The sequence below is a fragment of the Caretta caretta genome, chromosome 20, assembly GCF_965140235.1.
Source record: "Caretta caretta isolate rCarCar2 chromosome 20, rCarCar1.hap1, whole genome shotgun sequence".
In the NCBI taxonomy this organism is placed as follows: domain Eukaryota; kingdom Metazoa; phylum Chordata; order Testudines; family Cheloniidae; genus Caretta; species Caretta caretta.
Window position 1 is genome coordinate 2,267,239 of NC_134225.1, and position 14,699 is coordinate 2,281,937.

Sequence of the window (14,699 nt, forward strand, 5' to 3'; positions counted from 1 at the left end):
GCCGGGGTCAGGGCGACTGGCCCCAGGGCTGGCGACTGGCCCCAGGGCGCCCGCCCTCGCCCTCGCCCTCGCCCCCGCCCCCTGCGTGGGAACCAGCAGGCCACGTGCTGCTCCTGGGGCAGGCCCCGCCCCCCGCGGCTGCCTCCCCTTCTGCTCCCCCAGCGGCTGCGCGCGGCCTCTGGCCCTTTAAATCGCCGCTGCCCCGCCCCAGGGGGCGGGGTTCGGCTCCACCCCTGACGTCACTCCCCGAGGACACGCCCGTCCCCGGCCTTAAAGGCGCAGGCTCAGGGCAGGGGGCTGGTTACAGAGCGCGGTGACGTTTCTTCCCCCGCGCGCCGTGGTCATAGGTGGGTGACGGGGGTGCGCTGGGGGCGCGTGGAGGGGTTGCCCTGGGGGCTGTGGGGTGCATGGAGGGGTTGCCCTGGGGGCGGGGCGCTCTGTGGGGTGCATGGAGGGTTGCAGTGGGGGGGGGCCCTGTGGGGTGTATGGAGGGTTGCAGTGGGGGTTGCCCTGGGGGCAGGGTGCTCTGTGAGGGGGTTGCCCTGGGGGCAGGGTGCTCTGTGGGGTGCATGGAGGGTTGCAGTGTGGGGTGCCCTGGGGGCTGTAGGGTGCATGGAGGATTGCAATGGGGGCGGGGCGCTCTGTGGGGTGCATGGAGGGTTGCAGTGGGGGGGGGCCCTGTGGGGTGTATGGAGGGTTGCAGTGGGGGTTGCCTTGGGGGCAGTGGGGTGTATGGAGGGTTGCCCTGGGGGCAGGGTGCTCTGTGGGGGGGTTGCCCTGGGGGCAGGGTGCTCTGTGGGGTGCATGGAGGGTTGCAGTGTGGGGTGCCCTGGGGGCTGTAGGGTGCATGGAGGATTGCAATGGGGGCAGGGCGCTCTGTGGGGTGCGAGGGGGGCTGCCTGGGGGCAGGGCGCTCTGTGGGGTGCATAGGGGGCTGCCCTGGGGGGCAGGGCGCTCTGTGGGGGAGACTGGCTGAGGGCGGTGTTCTGGGACTCCATGGTGCTCTGCCTGTACATTGCTCCTTGCCCGGTGGGCGCTAAGGAGCATTTGGGGGCAGAGTCTGTACATTGTTCCCCTCTCCCACCTGTTCTGGGCTCCCCCTGGCAGGGTCTAGATAGGGATTTGGGCCATGTTGGGCCTCCCCTTCTTTCTCCATGTGCAGTGCCCAGTTGTATGGGGAGCCTGGTCCCCAAGTGTTTGGGGGGGCTGCAGGAGGTGGCAGAAACACCCCCCAGCTGGCTGATGGGGGCAGGTGTGTTTGTGGGGATGGTTCCGGGAGGGGGTGACTGTGTGTGGCCTGGGGCAGATGGAGTAAGAAGTTCTTTCTAGGTTGATCTGGTCCAAATTCCTCTGTGCTCCTGTTCCCTCCTCCCCCAGCCTGGGGCAGCCTGGCCCCCACGTCCTGGGAGCTGATTTGCATTTGGTGACTCTTTAGCGGTTATTTTCCCTGCGGGCCAAGCTTGCTCTGACTCTGGCCGACCCAAGCACCTGGCTGCAGCCCAGTTTCTCTTTCATCCAGTTCGTAGATCCGATGCAAAGAAATCTCCGTCTCAGTGATTAGATCCCAATGGGCCGGGGCGGCTGCATCCAGGAGTTTGGGCAGGTTCCTAAGTCAGCTGAATCCCGTGGTGCCGGATGCCCAGAACTGGGTGTTGACTTGTCCACCTGCCTCATCCCCATCCCGACAAAGATCCCGTGCGTTCGCCCCCGGGAGCTGTTTGAACACGAGGTTAGGGGCTGTGGGGGGGGTTTAAATCCGGACACGCAGTTGGTCTGGGCTGTGCTGTGGCCCCTACCCTGGGGGTTTAGAATGGAAGGAAGAGATCCTGCTGGGTAATCCCTCTGGGAAAACGAGGCCTGAACGCTCCAGGGAAACACGGCCTGAGAGGCTGGCGCTGGCAGGACCGAAGCCAGGAACTCTGCCAAGCTGGAGCAGGGCTCGGCTGCCAATTCCAGCCGCTGGATCAATGTCCCGCCTTCCTGAATGGTGGTTCGGCTTTGCGGACAGCTTCTCCGGTGGGGGCGGGAGGATCGGCCAAGCCAGCCGCGTCCTGCCCCTATCCCTTTGCTGGCTGATCTGGGAACTGTGGCTCGGACATGGCTCCTGGTGGCTGGTCTCCGGTTTGAGCTGGGACCCCCCCAGCAGAGGTGTGCTCATTGCTGTGGGATCTGGGATACCTGGCCTGGGAGGAGGAAGCTGCTGCGTGTGCCCCTCGTCCCCCCCCTCACCCCCCCAGGACTGTTCCTGCCTTGCTTGTTTGGGCATCTCGGGGGTTCGTGGGTTGCAGGCGAGGTCATTTATCTCTTGTTCTTTCGCTCCCTGCACAGGTCTGGCAGAGATGCTGCTGCTCAGACCCATCATGAGAGGACCCTGGGGCCTCCAGAGAACACCTAGGTATGAGAGGCATTACAGCTCCCCTGCTGCTCCAGCCCTGGGCCCCCCAACACCGCTCTGCTGGTGAACCTCGATCCTGCCCTGCAGCCCCCTGCTAGCCCAGTTCCTTGCCTCCCACAGCTCTGCCGGTGCCCCTCACTGCCCAGCCCCCTGCTAGCCCAGCCCTGGGCTCCCCTGCAGCTCCGCTGGTGAACCTCAGTCCTGACCTGCAGCCCCTAGGATCACAAAGAGAAAAGCAGGGGGGGGGAACTGGAGTGAACTTCCTTTGGGATTCTCTTTAGGGCAGCTGCTGCTTTGACACCTTGCCAGGATTTTGCAAAATCACCCAGGGGCTTTAATCTGATCTGGGTTCTAATCTAATCTCTGCGGTCCCCCTGCAGACAGTTCTCAGCCCCAGGGGAGCCCGAGCCCGAGAGCAGGAGTGTTTCATCTGGTATGGCTCTATGGCTGGTAATTTTGTCAGACCTGTTGGGGAGGAACACTGGGTTAATGTTCCACCGGGTTCTGGACTGGGAAGGAGTCCATGGACCAGCTGCCGAAAGCAGCTCTCAAAGGAACAGCTCACACCAGAGGGAGCCCGGTGGCTGGAGGCTGAAATGCAGCCACCTCTGGGGTGGCAAGCGGCAGTTGCTTAACAGCCGCACAGCAGTGGTCGCCTAGCAAAGGAGGGGAACAGGACTCCCGGGTCTGGCAGAATGTAATTAGCTGGGTTGGAAGTGGGCCAGAAACGTGGGGAAGGGGGAGAGCACCCCTTGCTGAGCCCCACCTTGCTCCCCACAGCACAGCACCCCCTAGTGCCACAGTGGGGTCAGCCCTGTACAGAGAGCGCCCCCTGCTGCACAGCCAGTAGGTTTGGGATAGTTGGCAAGCAAGCAGGACTGGTGATGGGCTTGCACCCTGGGTGTCCTGTAGATCCCAGGGAGGTTGCTGAGGGATTTTTGCCCTCAATGAAGTCCTGGTTTCTCCCCCAGGTTGGCAGCTGTGGCCTGGAGGTCCCACCCCCAAGTCTGCACCCCCTCCCGCACTTATGGCACCTGGAGAGCTGGTGACGGCAGCCAGAGATGGAAGGTCATGGCCGTGGGTGCTCTGCTGGGCCTGGGCGCCGGCCTGGCCTATGGAGATCACCGCAGACAGGTGAGAAAGGAGCTGGGACCAGCATCATGGGGTCGGTGGCTCCCCGGAGCCTCCGTGGAGTGGGAGGGGCCCGTGCTGGGGGGAGGCGCGGAAGCAGCAGGTGGGGAGGCAGTGGGTACTGGTGCTCAGCTCTCTGCCTCAGGGCACAAAGGTGGGGAAGGAGGCATAGTCTAGTGGTTAGAGTGGGAGGACTGGGAACCAGGACTCCTGGGTTCTCTCCCCAGCTCTGGGAGGGGTGTGGGATCTAGTGGTTAGAGTTGGGAGCCAGAACTCCTGGGTTTTGTCTCTGACTCTGGGTGGGGCATGGGATCCAGTGGTTAGAGCTGGGAGCCAGGACTCCTGGGTTCTGTCTCTGGGAGGGGCGTGGGATCCAGTGGTTAGAGCTGGGAGCCAGGACTCCTGGGTTCTGTCACTGGGAGGGGTGTGGGATCTAGTGGTTAGAGTTGGGAGCCAGAACTCCTGGGTTCTGTCTCTGGGAGGGGCGTGGGATCCAGTGGTTAGAGCTGGGAGCCAGGACTCCTGGGTTCTGTCTCTGGGAGGGGCGTGGGATCCAGTGGTTAGAGCTGGGAGCCAGGACTCCTGGGTTCTGGCTCTGGCTCTGGGAGGGGTGTGGGATCTAGTGGTTAGAGCTGGGAGCCAGGACTCCTAGTCCCACTCCCAGTTCTGCCCCTGATGTGCTGCATAGCCTGCGGTGCGTCCCTTCCCCCTCTGAGTCCCATTCCCCCGAGGCGGATGGGGGGCCGGGCCCTCAGAGGCCTGTGGTGGACGTTGGCGGCCGCACTCATGAGCCCATCTCTCTGCAGGCATCAGAGGCCGAGCCGAATGCTGTGGCCATGCCCAGGGCACCGTACCCCGTGTTCACCCGCCAGGAGGTGGGGCGGCACCGCAGCCTGGCCGAACGGGTCTGGGTGACCTACGGAAGCGAGGTCTTTGACATCACCGACTTCGTGGAGCTGCACCCGGGGGGCAAGAGCAAGATCCTGCTGGCAGCGGGGGGCGCCCTGGAGCCGTTCTGGGCCATGTACGCCGTGCATGGCCAGGAGCACGTGCTGGAGATCCTGCGGGGCTACAAGGTGGGGGAGCTGAGCCCCGAGGAGCCGAGCCAGCCCGCCCAGGGGGACCCCTACTCCGGGGACCCCCCTCGGCACCCTGCCCTCAAAGTCAACAGCCTCAAGCCCTTCAACGCGGAGCCGCCGGCTGAGCTGCTGACCGAGAACTACCTGACGCCTAACCAGCTCTTCTTCAAGCGCAACCATCTGCCGGTGCCGGCCGTGGACCCCGCCCGCTATCGGCTGGAGGTGGAGGGGCCGGGGGGCCGGGTGCTGGTGTTCTCGCTGCCGGAGCTCAAGCGTTGGTTTCCCAAGCACGAGGTGACGGTCACCCTGCAGTGTGCCGGGAACCGCCGCTCGGAGATGAGCCGCGTCCGGCAGGTGAAGGGGCTGGAGTGGGGCGTGGCGGCCATCAGCACGGCCCGCTGGGGCGGCGTCCGGCTCCGGGACGTCCTGGCGCACGCCGGTTACACGGAGGAGGACGAGGAGGCCGGGGAGCGTCACGTCTGCTTCGAGGGCCTGGATAAGGACCTGAGCGGGGTGGCCTACGGCGCCTCCATCCCTTACCGTGCGGCCATGGGCCGCGGGGCCGAGGTGCTGCTGGCCTACGAGATGAACGGCGAGGAGTTGCCGCAGGACCACGGCTACCCGCTGCGGGTGGTGGTACCGGGCGTGGTGGGCGCCCGCAACGTCAAGTGGCTGGGCCGGGTCTCTGTGAGCCGGGAGGAGAGCCCGAGCCACTGGCAGCAGAATGACTACAAGGGGTTCTCGCCCGCCGTGGACTGGGACACGGTGGATTTCGCCACGGCCCCCGCCATCCAGGAGCTGCCCGTCCAGTCGGCCATCACGGCCCCTGCGCCAGGCGCCACCGTCCCACCCAGGGAGCTGACGGTCAAGGGCTACGCCTGGAGCGGGGGCGGGCGCGGCGTGGTCCGCGTGGACGTCTCGCTGGATGGCGGCCGGACGTGGCACGTGGCCGAGCTGATGGGCGAGGAGCAGCGGCCAGGCCGGGCCTGGGCATGGCGCCTGTGGCGGCTCACGGCCCCCGTCCCCCCCGACCGCACGGAGCTGGACATCGTCTGCAAGGCCGTGGACACCAGCTACAACGTGCAGCCCGACACGGTGGAGCCCATCTGGAACCTGCGGGGAGTGCTGAGCAACGCCTGGCACCACGTCCGCGTCACCGTGGCTGAGGATTAACGGGGGGGAGAAGCAGAGGGGAGACATGCAGCCCCCCCCTCCCCCCCGCAGCGCCCTCTCTCTCCGGATGGATAGAGATGGGTGGCCGAGTCAGGGAGGGAGTCCCTGAAACGGATCCACCCAGCCCCAGGGGGAGCTTGGAGAGGCCGATTCAGGGGCAGCTCTCCCCTGCCCCCCCCGCTTCTCCAGGGCTCCCTTCCCGTGGGGCCTGGCCTAGGAACGATCCTCTCTCTGGAGGGGTCTGATGGGCAGGCAGAGCTGAGCAGTGACCCTCAGGGAGGAGGCGGGGGGACAGAGTGGGCTAGTAAGCCAGGGGCTGCGGCCCTTTGTGAGATGAGTTTGGTGGGTCTCAGCCTACTTCCCACAAGGAAAGGGGAGTGGGTCCTTGGCACTGAAATACCATTCCAGCTGGCCCCACACGGCCCCTCTGCTGGCAGCCCTGACGGGGAGCCCCAGCCTGGACCGGGCTGCGGGGATGGTGGTTATCCCTGGAGGCAGGTGGCCCCCGGAGCGGGCTGGGGCAGGCTGGCAGGGGCACGGGGAGAAAGCTGTTCCAGGCCCGGGCCAGGACGGCAGCGCCCAGTTCTGCCGCTAGTGCTGTTATTCCTGCTCACGTCCCCCCATTAACCCAGCGTAAAATCCACCCCCCGCCCTTTCCCCGCTGGCTGCCGTCCCCTTCTCCTCACCTGCTCTTAGTGCTCTGGGCCCCCTCCGCGCCAGCCTGTGCCTTCTGGTTCAGAGCCTCTTCATCCTCTGCCCCCTGGCGCTGCCCCAGCATGGCCCAGCGCCCTCCTGCCACGTCGCTGGCCTGTTCGCCGACCTATCCACTGCGTCTCAGCCTGGGCCCTTCCTCGTTGCTGGGCTCCCCCCGCGGTGCGGGGCGAACACCTCGGCTCTTCCTGTCCCATCCCTGGCGCTGTTACAGGCCTTGCCAAAGTGTGATGACTCTACAGCCATGGGAAGTGTCAGATGCAGGTGGCCATAAAGATTGTGCTGGGTTATGGACTCGTCTTGTTAATTTACAGGCCAGCTGGCTGCCCACCAAGGCTTTCCAGGGTTAACCATTGCCTGGGGTCAGGCTGAGGTTAAAAGTCCGGGGGTGGAAGTCTGGGGCACCTGCTCTGTGTTCTCCTCGCAGCAGGAGCTGAGCATGAGTCTGATGAGCTCATGTCCTGGGCCAGGGAATGATCCAATTTCTAAACAGATCAAACCACCACAGCCAATCTGCCCAGCCTGGCTCTGCTGGTGCCATCTTCCTCAGGGGCTGGGATCGAGAGGCGGGTGAGGGGACTTTCCTCTGATCCCCCACTAGGAAGATGCTACATAAATGTCCCCCTGTGCTGTGGTCAGTGGCTCCCTTGGCTGGTCAGTCTGCAGGTACGTTAAAAGCCATAAGCTGTATGCTGGCCAGGAATTCTCCACCAGGATGTGTGGCTTCCCCCAAAGTGAAACTTTTCCCCAGGAAAATTTCAGGTTTTTTTTCTGTTGAGAAAATGTTTAAATAAAATCTTTACTCTGAGGCAGACCTGACTGTGACCTGTCTGGTTTGTCGAGCTCTACTGAAATGGTTCGTTGCAGGTTAGTTCCGCATTAATCCCACCCACGTGCCTCCTGGGGGTTGTGATTTTGGTGCCTCGTCCCCCATTCTCTGTGGCCCAGCTGCCTCAGAACTACTAACCAGGGTATGTGATCGATCGCTGAAGTCAGCCTCTGGACCAGACGCCTGGAGGGGAGCTAATGTGATGCGGATCTTTTTAAAAAGGCTCCAGCAGTGATCCTGGCAATTACAGGCCGGTAAGTCGAACATCAGTACCTGGCAAATTGGTTGAAACTATCGTAAAGAACAGAATGACCAGAGAGCAAGATGAACGTGGTTTGGTAAAGGGAAATCATGCCTCGCCAATCTACTAGAATTCTTTGAGCGGGTCAACAAATGTGTTGATCCAGCATACTTGAACTTTCAGAAGGCCTTTGCCAAAGTCCCTCACTACTGGGTCTTAAGCAAAGTAAGGAGTCACGGGATAAGAGGGAAGGTCCTCTCGCAGGTCAGAAACAGGTTAAACAATAGGAAACAAAGGGTAGGGATAAATGGTCAGTTTTGACAGCTATCATCATCGTGTTCCTATTACTCCTCTGGCATTTAGGGCAGCGACGAACCTCCTCCGCTCCTGTCTGCTTCTGGCAAGTCTCTCAGTGGTTCCCCAGCTCTGCCCCAGATTTTCAGCTCGGCTTCCACAGCTCTTCGCCAGGTTGTTTTCGGGCGGCCTTGTTTTCACTTGCCTTCAGGTGTCCGTCTCATTGCTGCTCTGGGGATGGAATCACGTGACGGATCCATCTGCAACGCCTCCTGGCAGTAATGGGGCTCAGATCCTCTTGGCTGCACAGTGTCAATAGATCTTGGTGTGAAATTGTTCTAGGCCAAAAGATACAGAGGATTTTTCTGTGGCCGGTTGTGTGGAATGAAGACAGTGTCCGACTTTCTCATTCCCAGCTTTCTGCACTATTGAGTAGCGTTGAGAGTACGCAGCTCTGATAAATCTTGAGTTTGGTTTTGCTGTTGTATTTTGATAATTTCCAGACTGTATTTAAGCTCCTGAAGGTGTTCCTGGCTTTATTGATTTTTGTTCCAGATGTCCTGGCTTGTTCCACCGTCCGGGCTGATGGTGCTGCCAAGTATGTGAATATTTCTACATTGGTGAGAACATGACCCTTGATCTGCACTGGGGATGGTGAGGCAATATTAAAGGTCATGATCTCTCTTATTGCGGTTGATTTTCAGTCCAATCTGCTGGCTGAATGCCTTGAGTCGAGTTGTTTTTTCTTGTGTATATGGTGTTGGGTATGTGATAGGAGAGCGAGATCATCTGCGAAGTCCAGGTCTTCAAGGGATGAGAACAGTGTCCATTTAATGCCTCTTGGCATGACTTCTTCTGTACACCGCATCAGTCGATGGCAATGCTGAAGAGGATTGCAGACATGACACGCCCGGACGTACTCCTGTTTCAACTTCAAAACTGAGCTCACCTGTGATCAACACTGCATGTAAAATTGGAATAGAAGCTTCTGATGACGTTGATTATAGGGAGAGGAATTCCATGCGCCCGCAGACTGCGCCAGAGGCTGGCCCTGTGAAGGCTGTCAAAAGCCTTCTCAAAGTCTGTGAAATGTATGTTGAGTTGCCGTTGCCATGCTAAGCACCATTCTGCTCTGTTTCGTAGAGTGAAGCTCTGGTCTGTGCAGCCACGCCCTTTCCGAAACCCAGCCTGCTCTTTTCTGAGAACGCCATCAACTGCCTCTGATACACGCTGGGCTATGATCTTACACAATACTTTGCTTGCCACAGAGAGAAGTGTGATACCACACCAGTTATCACAATCGCCGAGAGTTCCTTTCTTTGGTATCTTCACTATAACCCCATCGGTCCACTCATCTGGCACCTTTTCCCTTTCCCAGACTGATGGAAATAGAGGGGCCAGGATAGATCCTGCTAATTTAGGATTTACCTTGAACAATTCTGCATTCAAGTTATCCGTGCCAGGAGCTTTCCCATTTCTTAAGGATTTGATGGTGTGAATGATCTCTTCGTTAGTGGGGTGTCGTCTGTGTTGATATCCAGATCTTCTTCTGCCTCCTGGATGTTTGCTTCCTCTTTAGGTGGCTCCCTGTTCAGCAATTCTTTGAAATGCTCTGTCCAGCACATTTCTTGTTCTTTTTCAGCTGTCAGTATGTGTCCTTGTTTGTTCCTGATGAGTGTTTGTTGGTGTCTGCCGTTTACCACCGATAAGCTGCGTGATTTTGTAGACTGTTCCTTGTTCACCACGAGCAGCTGCATCCTCTGCTTGTGTTGCCAGATCATCAATATCATGCCGTTTGTCCGCTCTCACAAGGTGTTTTGACCTTCCAGTGGGCCTTGCTGTACGGCTCACGGTATTTGTCCTTTAGCTTCGAGGATTTTTTGTCTAAAACTTTTCTTCAGGGCTCGTCTGGTTTCTATGGCATTCCACATGCTGGGTGTAACCCACTCTTCTGCCTGTAGCCTAGACAGGCTTCACTGCTCTGTTTATAAATTGTTGTTACTTTGTCCCACTTGTTGATCTCCTCATCTGCATTCCCCTTCTCTTCATCAAGGTCTGCAAGTGCTTGAAACCTGTTCTTTAACTGCAGAGCGAAGGCTTTCTGTATTTCAGGGGACTTTAGCTTGTCAACATCATAACGTCTATGGCCCTTGTTTGGTGGCCCCACACATCTCGGTTTTAGCTTGATGGAGGCTGTCACAAGGTGACATTTCTACCCACCTTGCACTACAAGGTGGGTAGAAAGCTGGCTAGATTGTCGGGCTCAACGGGTAGTGATCAATGGCTCCATGTCTAGTTGGCAGCCGGTATCAAGTGGTGTGCCCCAAGGGTCGGTCCTGGGGCCGGTTTTGTTCAATATCTTCATAAATGATCTGGAGGATGGTGTGGATTGCACTCTCAGCAAATTTGCGGATGATACTAAACTGGGAGGAGTGGTAGATACGCTGGAGGGGAGGGATAGGATACAGAAGGACCTAGACAAATTGGAGGATTGGGCCAAAAGAAATCTGATGAGGTTCAATAAGGATAAGTGCAGGGTCCTGCACTTAGGACGGAAGAACCCAATGCACAGCTACAGACTAGGGACCGAATGTCTAGGCAGCAGTTCTGCGGAAAAGGACCTAGGGGTGACAGTGGACGAGAAGCTGGATATGAGTCAGCAGTGTGCCCTTGTTGCCAAGAAGGCCAATGGCATTTTGGGATGTATAAGTAGGGGCATAGCGAGCAGATCGAGGGACGTGATCGTTCCCCTCTATTCGACATTGGTGAGGCCTCATCTGGAGTACTGTGTCCAGTTTTGGGCCCCACACTTCAAGAAGGATGTGGATAAATTGGAGAGAGTCCAGCGAAGGGCAACAAAAATGATTAGGGGTCTGGAACATATGAGTTATGAGGAGAGGCTGAGGGAGCTGGGATTGTTTAGCCTGCAGAAGAGAAGAATGAGGGGGGATTTGATAGCTGTTTTCAACTACCTGAAAGGGGGTTCCAAAGAGGATGGCTCTAGACTGTTCTCAATGGTATCAGATGACAGAACGAGGAGTAATGGTCTCAAGTTACAGTGGGGGAGGTTTAGATTGGATATTAGGAAAAACTTTTTCACTAAGAGGGTAGTGAAACACTGGAATGCGTTACCTAGGGAGGTGGTAGAATCTCCTTCCTTAGAGGTTTTTAAGGTCAGGCTTGACAAAGCCCTGGCTGGGATGATTTAACTGGGAATTGGTCCTGCTTTGAGCAGGGGGTTGGACTAGATGACCTTCTGGGGTCCCTTCCAACCCTTATATTCTATGATTCTATGATAAGGTGGTGGCTGCTGCCAACAGCTGCCCCCCTTCCACATCTGTCAGTGAGTGTCGTCATTTGCCATTTATCATGATATGGTCAATCTGGTTCTTACCTCTGCCATTTGGAGAACACCATGTCCGCTTGTGAAGTTCACAATGTTGAAATAGGGTTCCGCCGCTGACTAGGTCATTCATATTCCAGAAATCAACAAGCCTCCCTCTGTTTTCATTCATAGTGCCACACCCATGTCTTCCCATTGCTCTGTCTTTGTTTGTGTTGTCCTTACCGACCTTGACATTCACGTCTCCCATGACGATAGTTAGGTCGCGGCGTGGTACTCTCTCTAACTCCGCCTGGAGTGTAAGGTAGAATTTGTCCTTTACTTCTTCATCACAGTCATTTGTTGGAGTCTAGCACCGAATCAGGGTGATATTATTATGATTCCCTTTGTCTGGCTCTCATAAGGCTGCTGCTGATGGATTTCCACTCAAGCAAGGAATGCTCCACTCCCTTCTTCAAAAGGATGGCCACACCCTCATGGTGTTGTCTATCATCCCATCCAGGAAAACGGCCAAGTTTCTCCCAAGGCTGTTCATCTTCCTGATCCCGTCCATCTGCTCTCACTGACCCCCAGGAGCTGTAAGCTGTAGTGTCTCATCTCTGCTGGGACCTGAGCTAGCTTCCCTGCTTCGTACATTGTCCGTACATTCCAAAAAACAAGTTGAGCACTTCAGTCTTCATGCCAGTGGCTTCCTTGCGGCTTTCACCAGGGGCAGTCCTATGGGTCACTGACTCCTGAAGGCCTCACACACAGTAATGACAGTGGAGAGAGGTAACTAGCGGGGTCCCCCAAGGATCTGTACTAGAATCAGAGCAGTTCAACGTAATCATAAAATGATCTGGAAAAGGGCGTAAACAGTGAGGTGGCAAAGTTTGCAGATGATACACAATGACTTGAGAGTTAAGTCCAAAGCAGACGGCGAAGAGCTACAAAGAGATCTCGCAGAACTGGGTGACATGACCTAGGCAAGAAAATGGCAGATGAAATTCAATGCTGAGAAATGCAAAGTCATGCACACTGGAAAACGTCATCCTAACAACACATGTACAGTGACGGGTCTAAATTAGCTGTTACTGCTCAAGAAGGAGATCTTGGCGCCATTGTGGAGACTTCTCTGAAAACATCCACTCCGTGCGCAGCGGCCGTCAGAAAAGCGAACAGAATATTGGGAAGGGGCACAGGTAATGACAGAAAATATAATGCCAATATATAAAACCAGGGTAGGTCCCCACCTGGAATACTGTGTGCAGTTCTGGGTGCCCCATCTCAAAAACAGATGTATTAGAAAAAGCGCAGAGAAGGGCACCACAAGTGATTAGCAGGAGGGAACAGCTTCCAGCGGAGGAGAGATTAAGAAGACGGGGACCGTTCTGTTTAGACCGTGGAGGGATATGACAGGGCTATAAAATCATGCCTGGTGTGGTGAAAGGGCCTCAGGAAGTGTTCTTTACCCCTTCCCCTGACACAGGAACCAGAGTCACTTAATGAAATGAACAGGCAGCAAAAACAAACGTGAGGAAGCATTTCTTCACACACCGCACAGTCACCTGTGGAACTCCTTGCCAGGGGATGGGGTGAAGGCCAAAGTATAACTGGGTTCAAAAAAGAACTAGAGAAGTTCATGGAGGACAGGTCCATCACTGGCTATTAGCCAAGATGCTCAGGGATGCAACCCTGGGCTCTGGGTGTCCCTAAGTCTCTGACTGCCAGAAGTTGGGACTGGATGACCGGGGAAGGATCCCACACTAAGTGCCCTGCTCTGTTCATTCCCTGAGGCACCTGGCATTGGCCACAGTGGGAAGACAGGAGCCTGGGCTAGACGGACCATTGATCTGACCTAGTATGGCTGTTCTTATGGACACCTCCCAAGATATGCACCATGGTCAGCCCCTGGTTGAACCACCACGGTGCATCATGGGAGGTGTAGTCCATCTGGGGAGCTTGTCCCATAGAAGAGAATAGGGCACAAGGCACCCAGACTACCCCTCCCTTGAGGCCTTGGGGTGGGACGTGACGCAGTAGTGAAAGACGATGGCTTAATGTTTCCAAGTTGAGATGTTTCGGAACTTTCCATTCCACGATTTCTAATTTTTTTTATATTTCAACTTTTTGGTCCGAGTTGGGAGGGAAACACCTGTCAAAATCTCGGAATTTCCATGGGCTCGGGTCTAATCAAAGCGGAAAGTGGGGATCCCCCACCCATCCCCAGAACTGGCTCATCAGCTCTTGGGGCCGCTTGTCTCTCCTGTGCCCTGGCACGAGGCTGCAATGTCTGGACGGCCTCCAGGGAAAGCAGCCATCTTTAAACTCGTCTCCCTGGGAGATCAGACCTGGACGCTAGGCCCCTCTGCTTTCGGCCCGTTGCCCTCTCCCGTAAGTCAGGAGCGCTTTCGCTTGATGCAGCACCAGTCTCCTTTATTTACAGTGGTTTTCCCACCACCGCTTTCCACCTACGGGGGGGGTTTCACAGCCAACTTTGCCAGGTGCAGGCCTGGCCAGCAACAGGCCAGAAGGCTCCCAGCTCCCTCTGGGCCTGGCCTTTCTCTTCCCCACTCCCTCTGGCTTCCTCCCAGCCTTTCTAGCCCTGGCTAGTGCAGGGCTATCCAGCCAGCCCCAATCCATTCCCCTTAATTGGGGCTGGAGTGGCAGGGGCCTGATCAAGTGCTTCTCACTCAGCCCCCGTCACAGTCCCACTGGCATCATTGTGGGCATGGCTCCACCTGGCATCTGGCACCTGCCCCTGCCACAGCTTGCTCCCTGCTAAGGTGTAAGGGCTTGTGAGTTTGGCGCTGAAAGCTGCAGGGGGTTGAGACCCAGGGCCTCTCTGCTGCGTGGTGCGGGGACGCTGCCTCGGGGATTACAGGATCCAAGGGGACGGGAGCTTTGAAGGCTGGTTGTTACGTAGCATGGGAACTGCAGGTGGTTTGGGGGAGTGGGGCTCCTCCCCCCGGAATACCTGAAGGAAGCTGCTGGTGCAGGAGAAGTTTATGCTCTTCCCACTCCGCCCTGGAACCCCGGGCCCCTGGGGAGCCTGTCCCCCAGTGTCTGTCTCTAACTCGCTGCTGGTCTCTGAGCCGTGCCCAGATACCGCTGTGCTGGGCGCGTTGCTCGGGGCGGGTGGGACTGGCTGCGTCCCGCCCTGCGGGCCTGACTGTTAAGTACTCAGCAGCAGGAGCCACGTGCATTGCCATCAACCTCCCTGGCTCGTGGGCTGAGGCCGCGTGGAGCGTTGGCTTGTGGTGACGTGTGGTAGGGTGAGAAGCAGGGGCAGAGAGAGCACGGGGGGGAGGGAAGGGCGCTGGCGTGTCTGTGTGCCCACGGCTGTGTGTCTTTCGAAGATTCAGGCAATCTCAGCTTCTGAGCCAACGTCCTGGGTTTCTCACTGCTAGGCCCATGAACTCCCCCAGCTCGGTTCCTTCTGCACCTTGTACGATCCCCATCAAGAGCGGACCCCGGGGCAGAACGGAGTTGGCGCCTGTGCAGGGAAGGGAGAACAGAGCCCT

General features: G+C 57.6%; 1 protein-coding gene across 5 annotated transcripts; it reads left to right on the forward strand.

The window, feature by feature from the left end:
• The first annotated feature begins 234 nt into the window (after positions 1-234).
• SUOX (sulfite oxidase) lies at positions 235-7,301 on the forward strand. Of its 5 annotated transcripts, XM_048831651.2 has the most exons (5): positions 257-347; positions 1,520-1,729; positions 2,329-2,395; positions 3,367-3,529; positions 4,333-7,301. In XM_048831651.2, the coding sequence occupies exons 3-5, from the start codon at positions 2,340-2,342 to the stop codon at positions 5,776-5,778; spliced, it is 1,665 nt and encodes a 554-aa protein (XP_048687608.1). In that variant the 5' UTR covers positions 257-347; positions 1,520-1,729; positions 2,329-2,339; the 3' UTR covers positions 5,779-7,301. The 5 variants fall into 5 exon arrangements, with proteins under 5 accessions (XP_048687607.1, XP_048687608.1, XP_048687605.2 ...); XM_048831650.2 differs by lacking the exon at positions 1,520-1,729 and having other exon boundaries at positions 235-347; XM_048831648.2 differs by lacking the exons at positions 257-347; positions 1,520-1,729 and adding an exon at positions 961-1,252.
• The last annotated feature ends 7,398 nt before the right edge of the window (positions 7,302-14,699 follow it).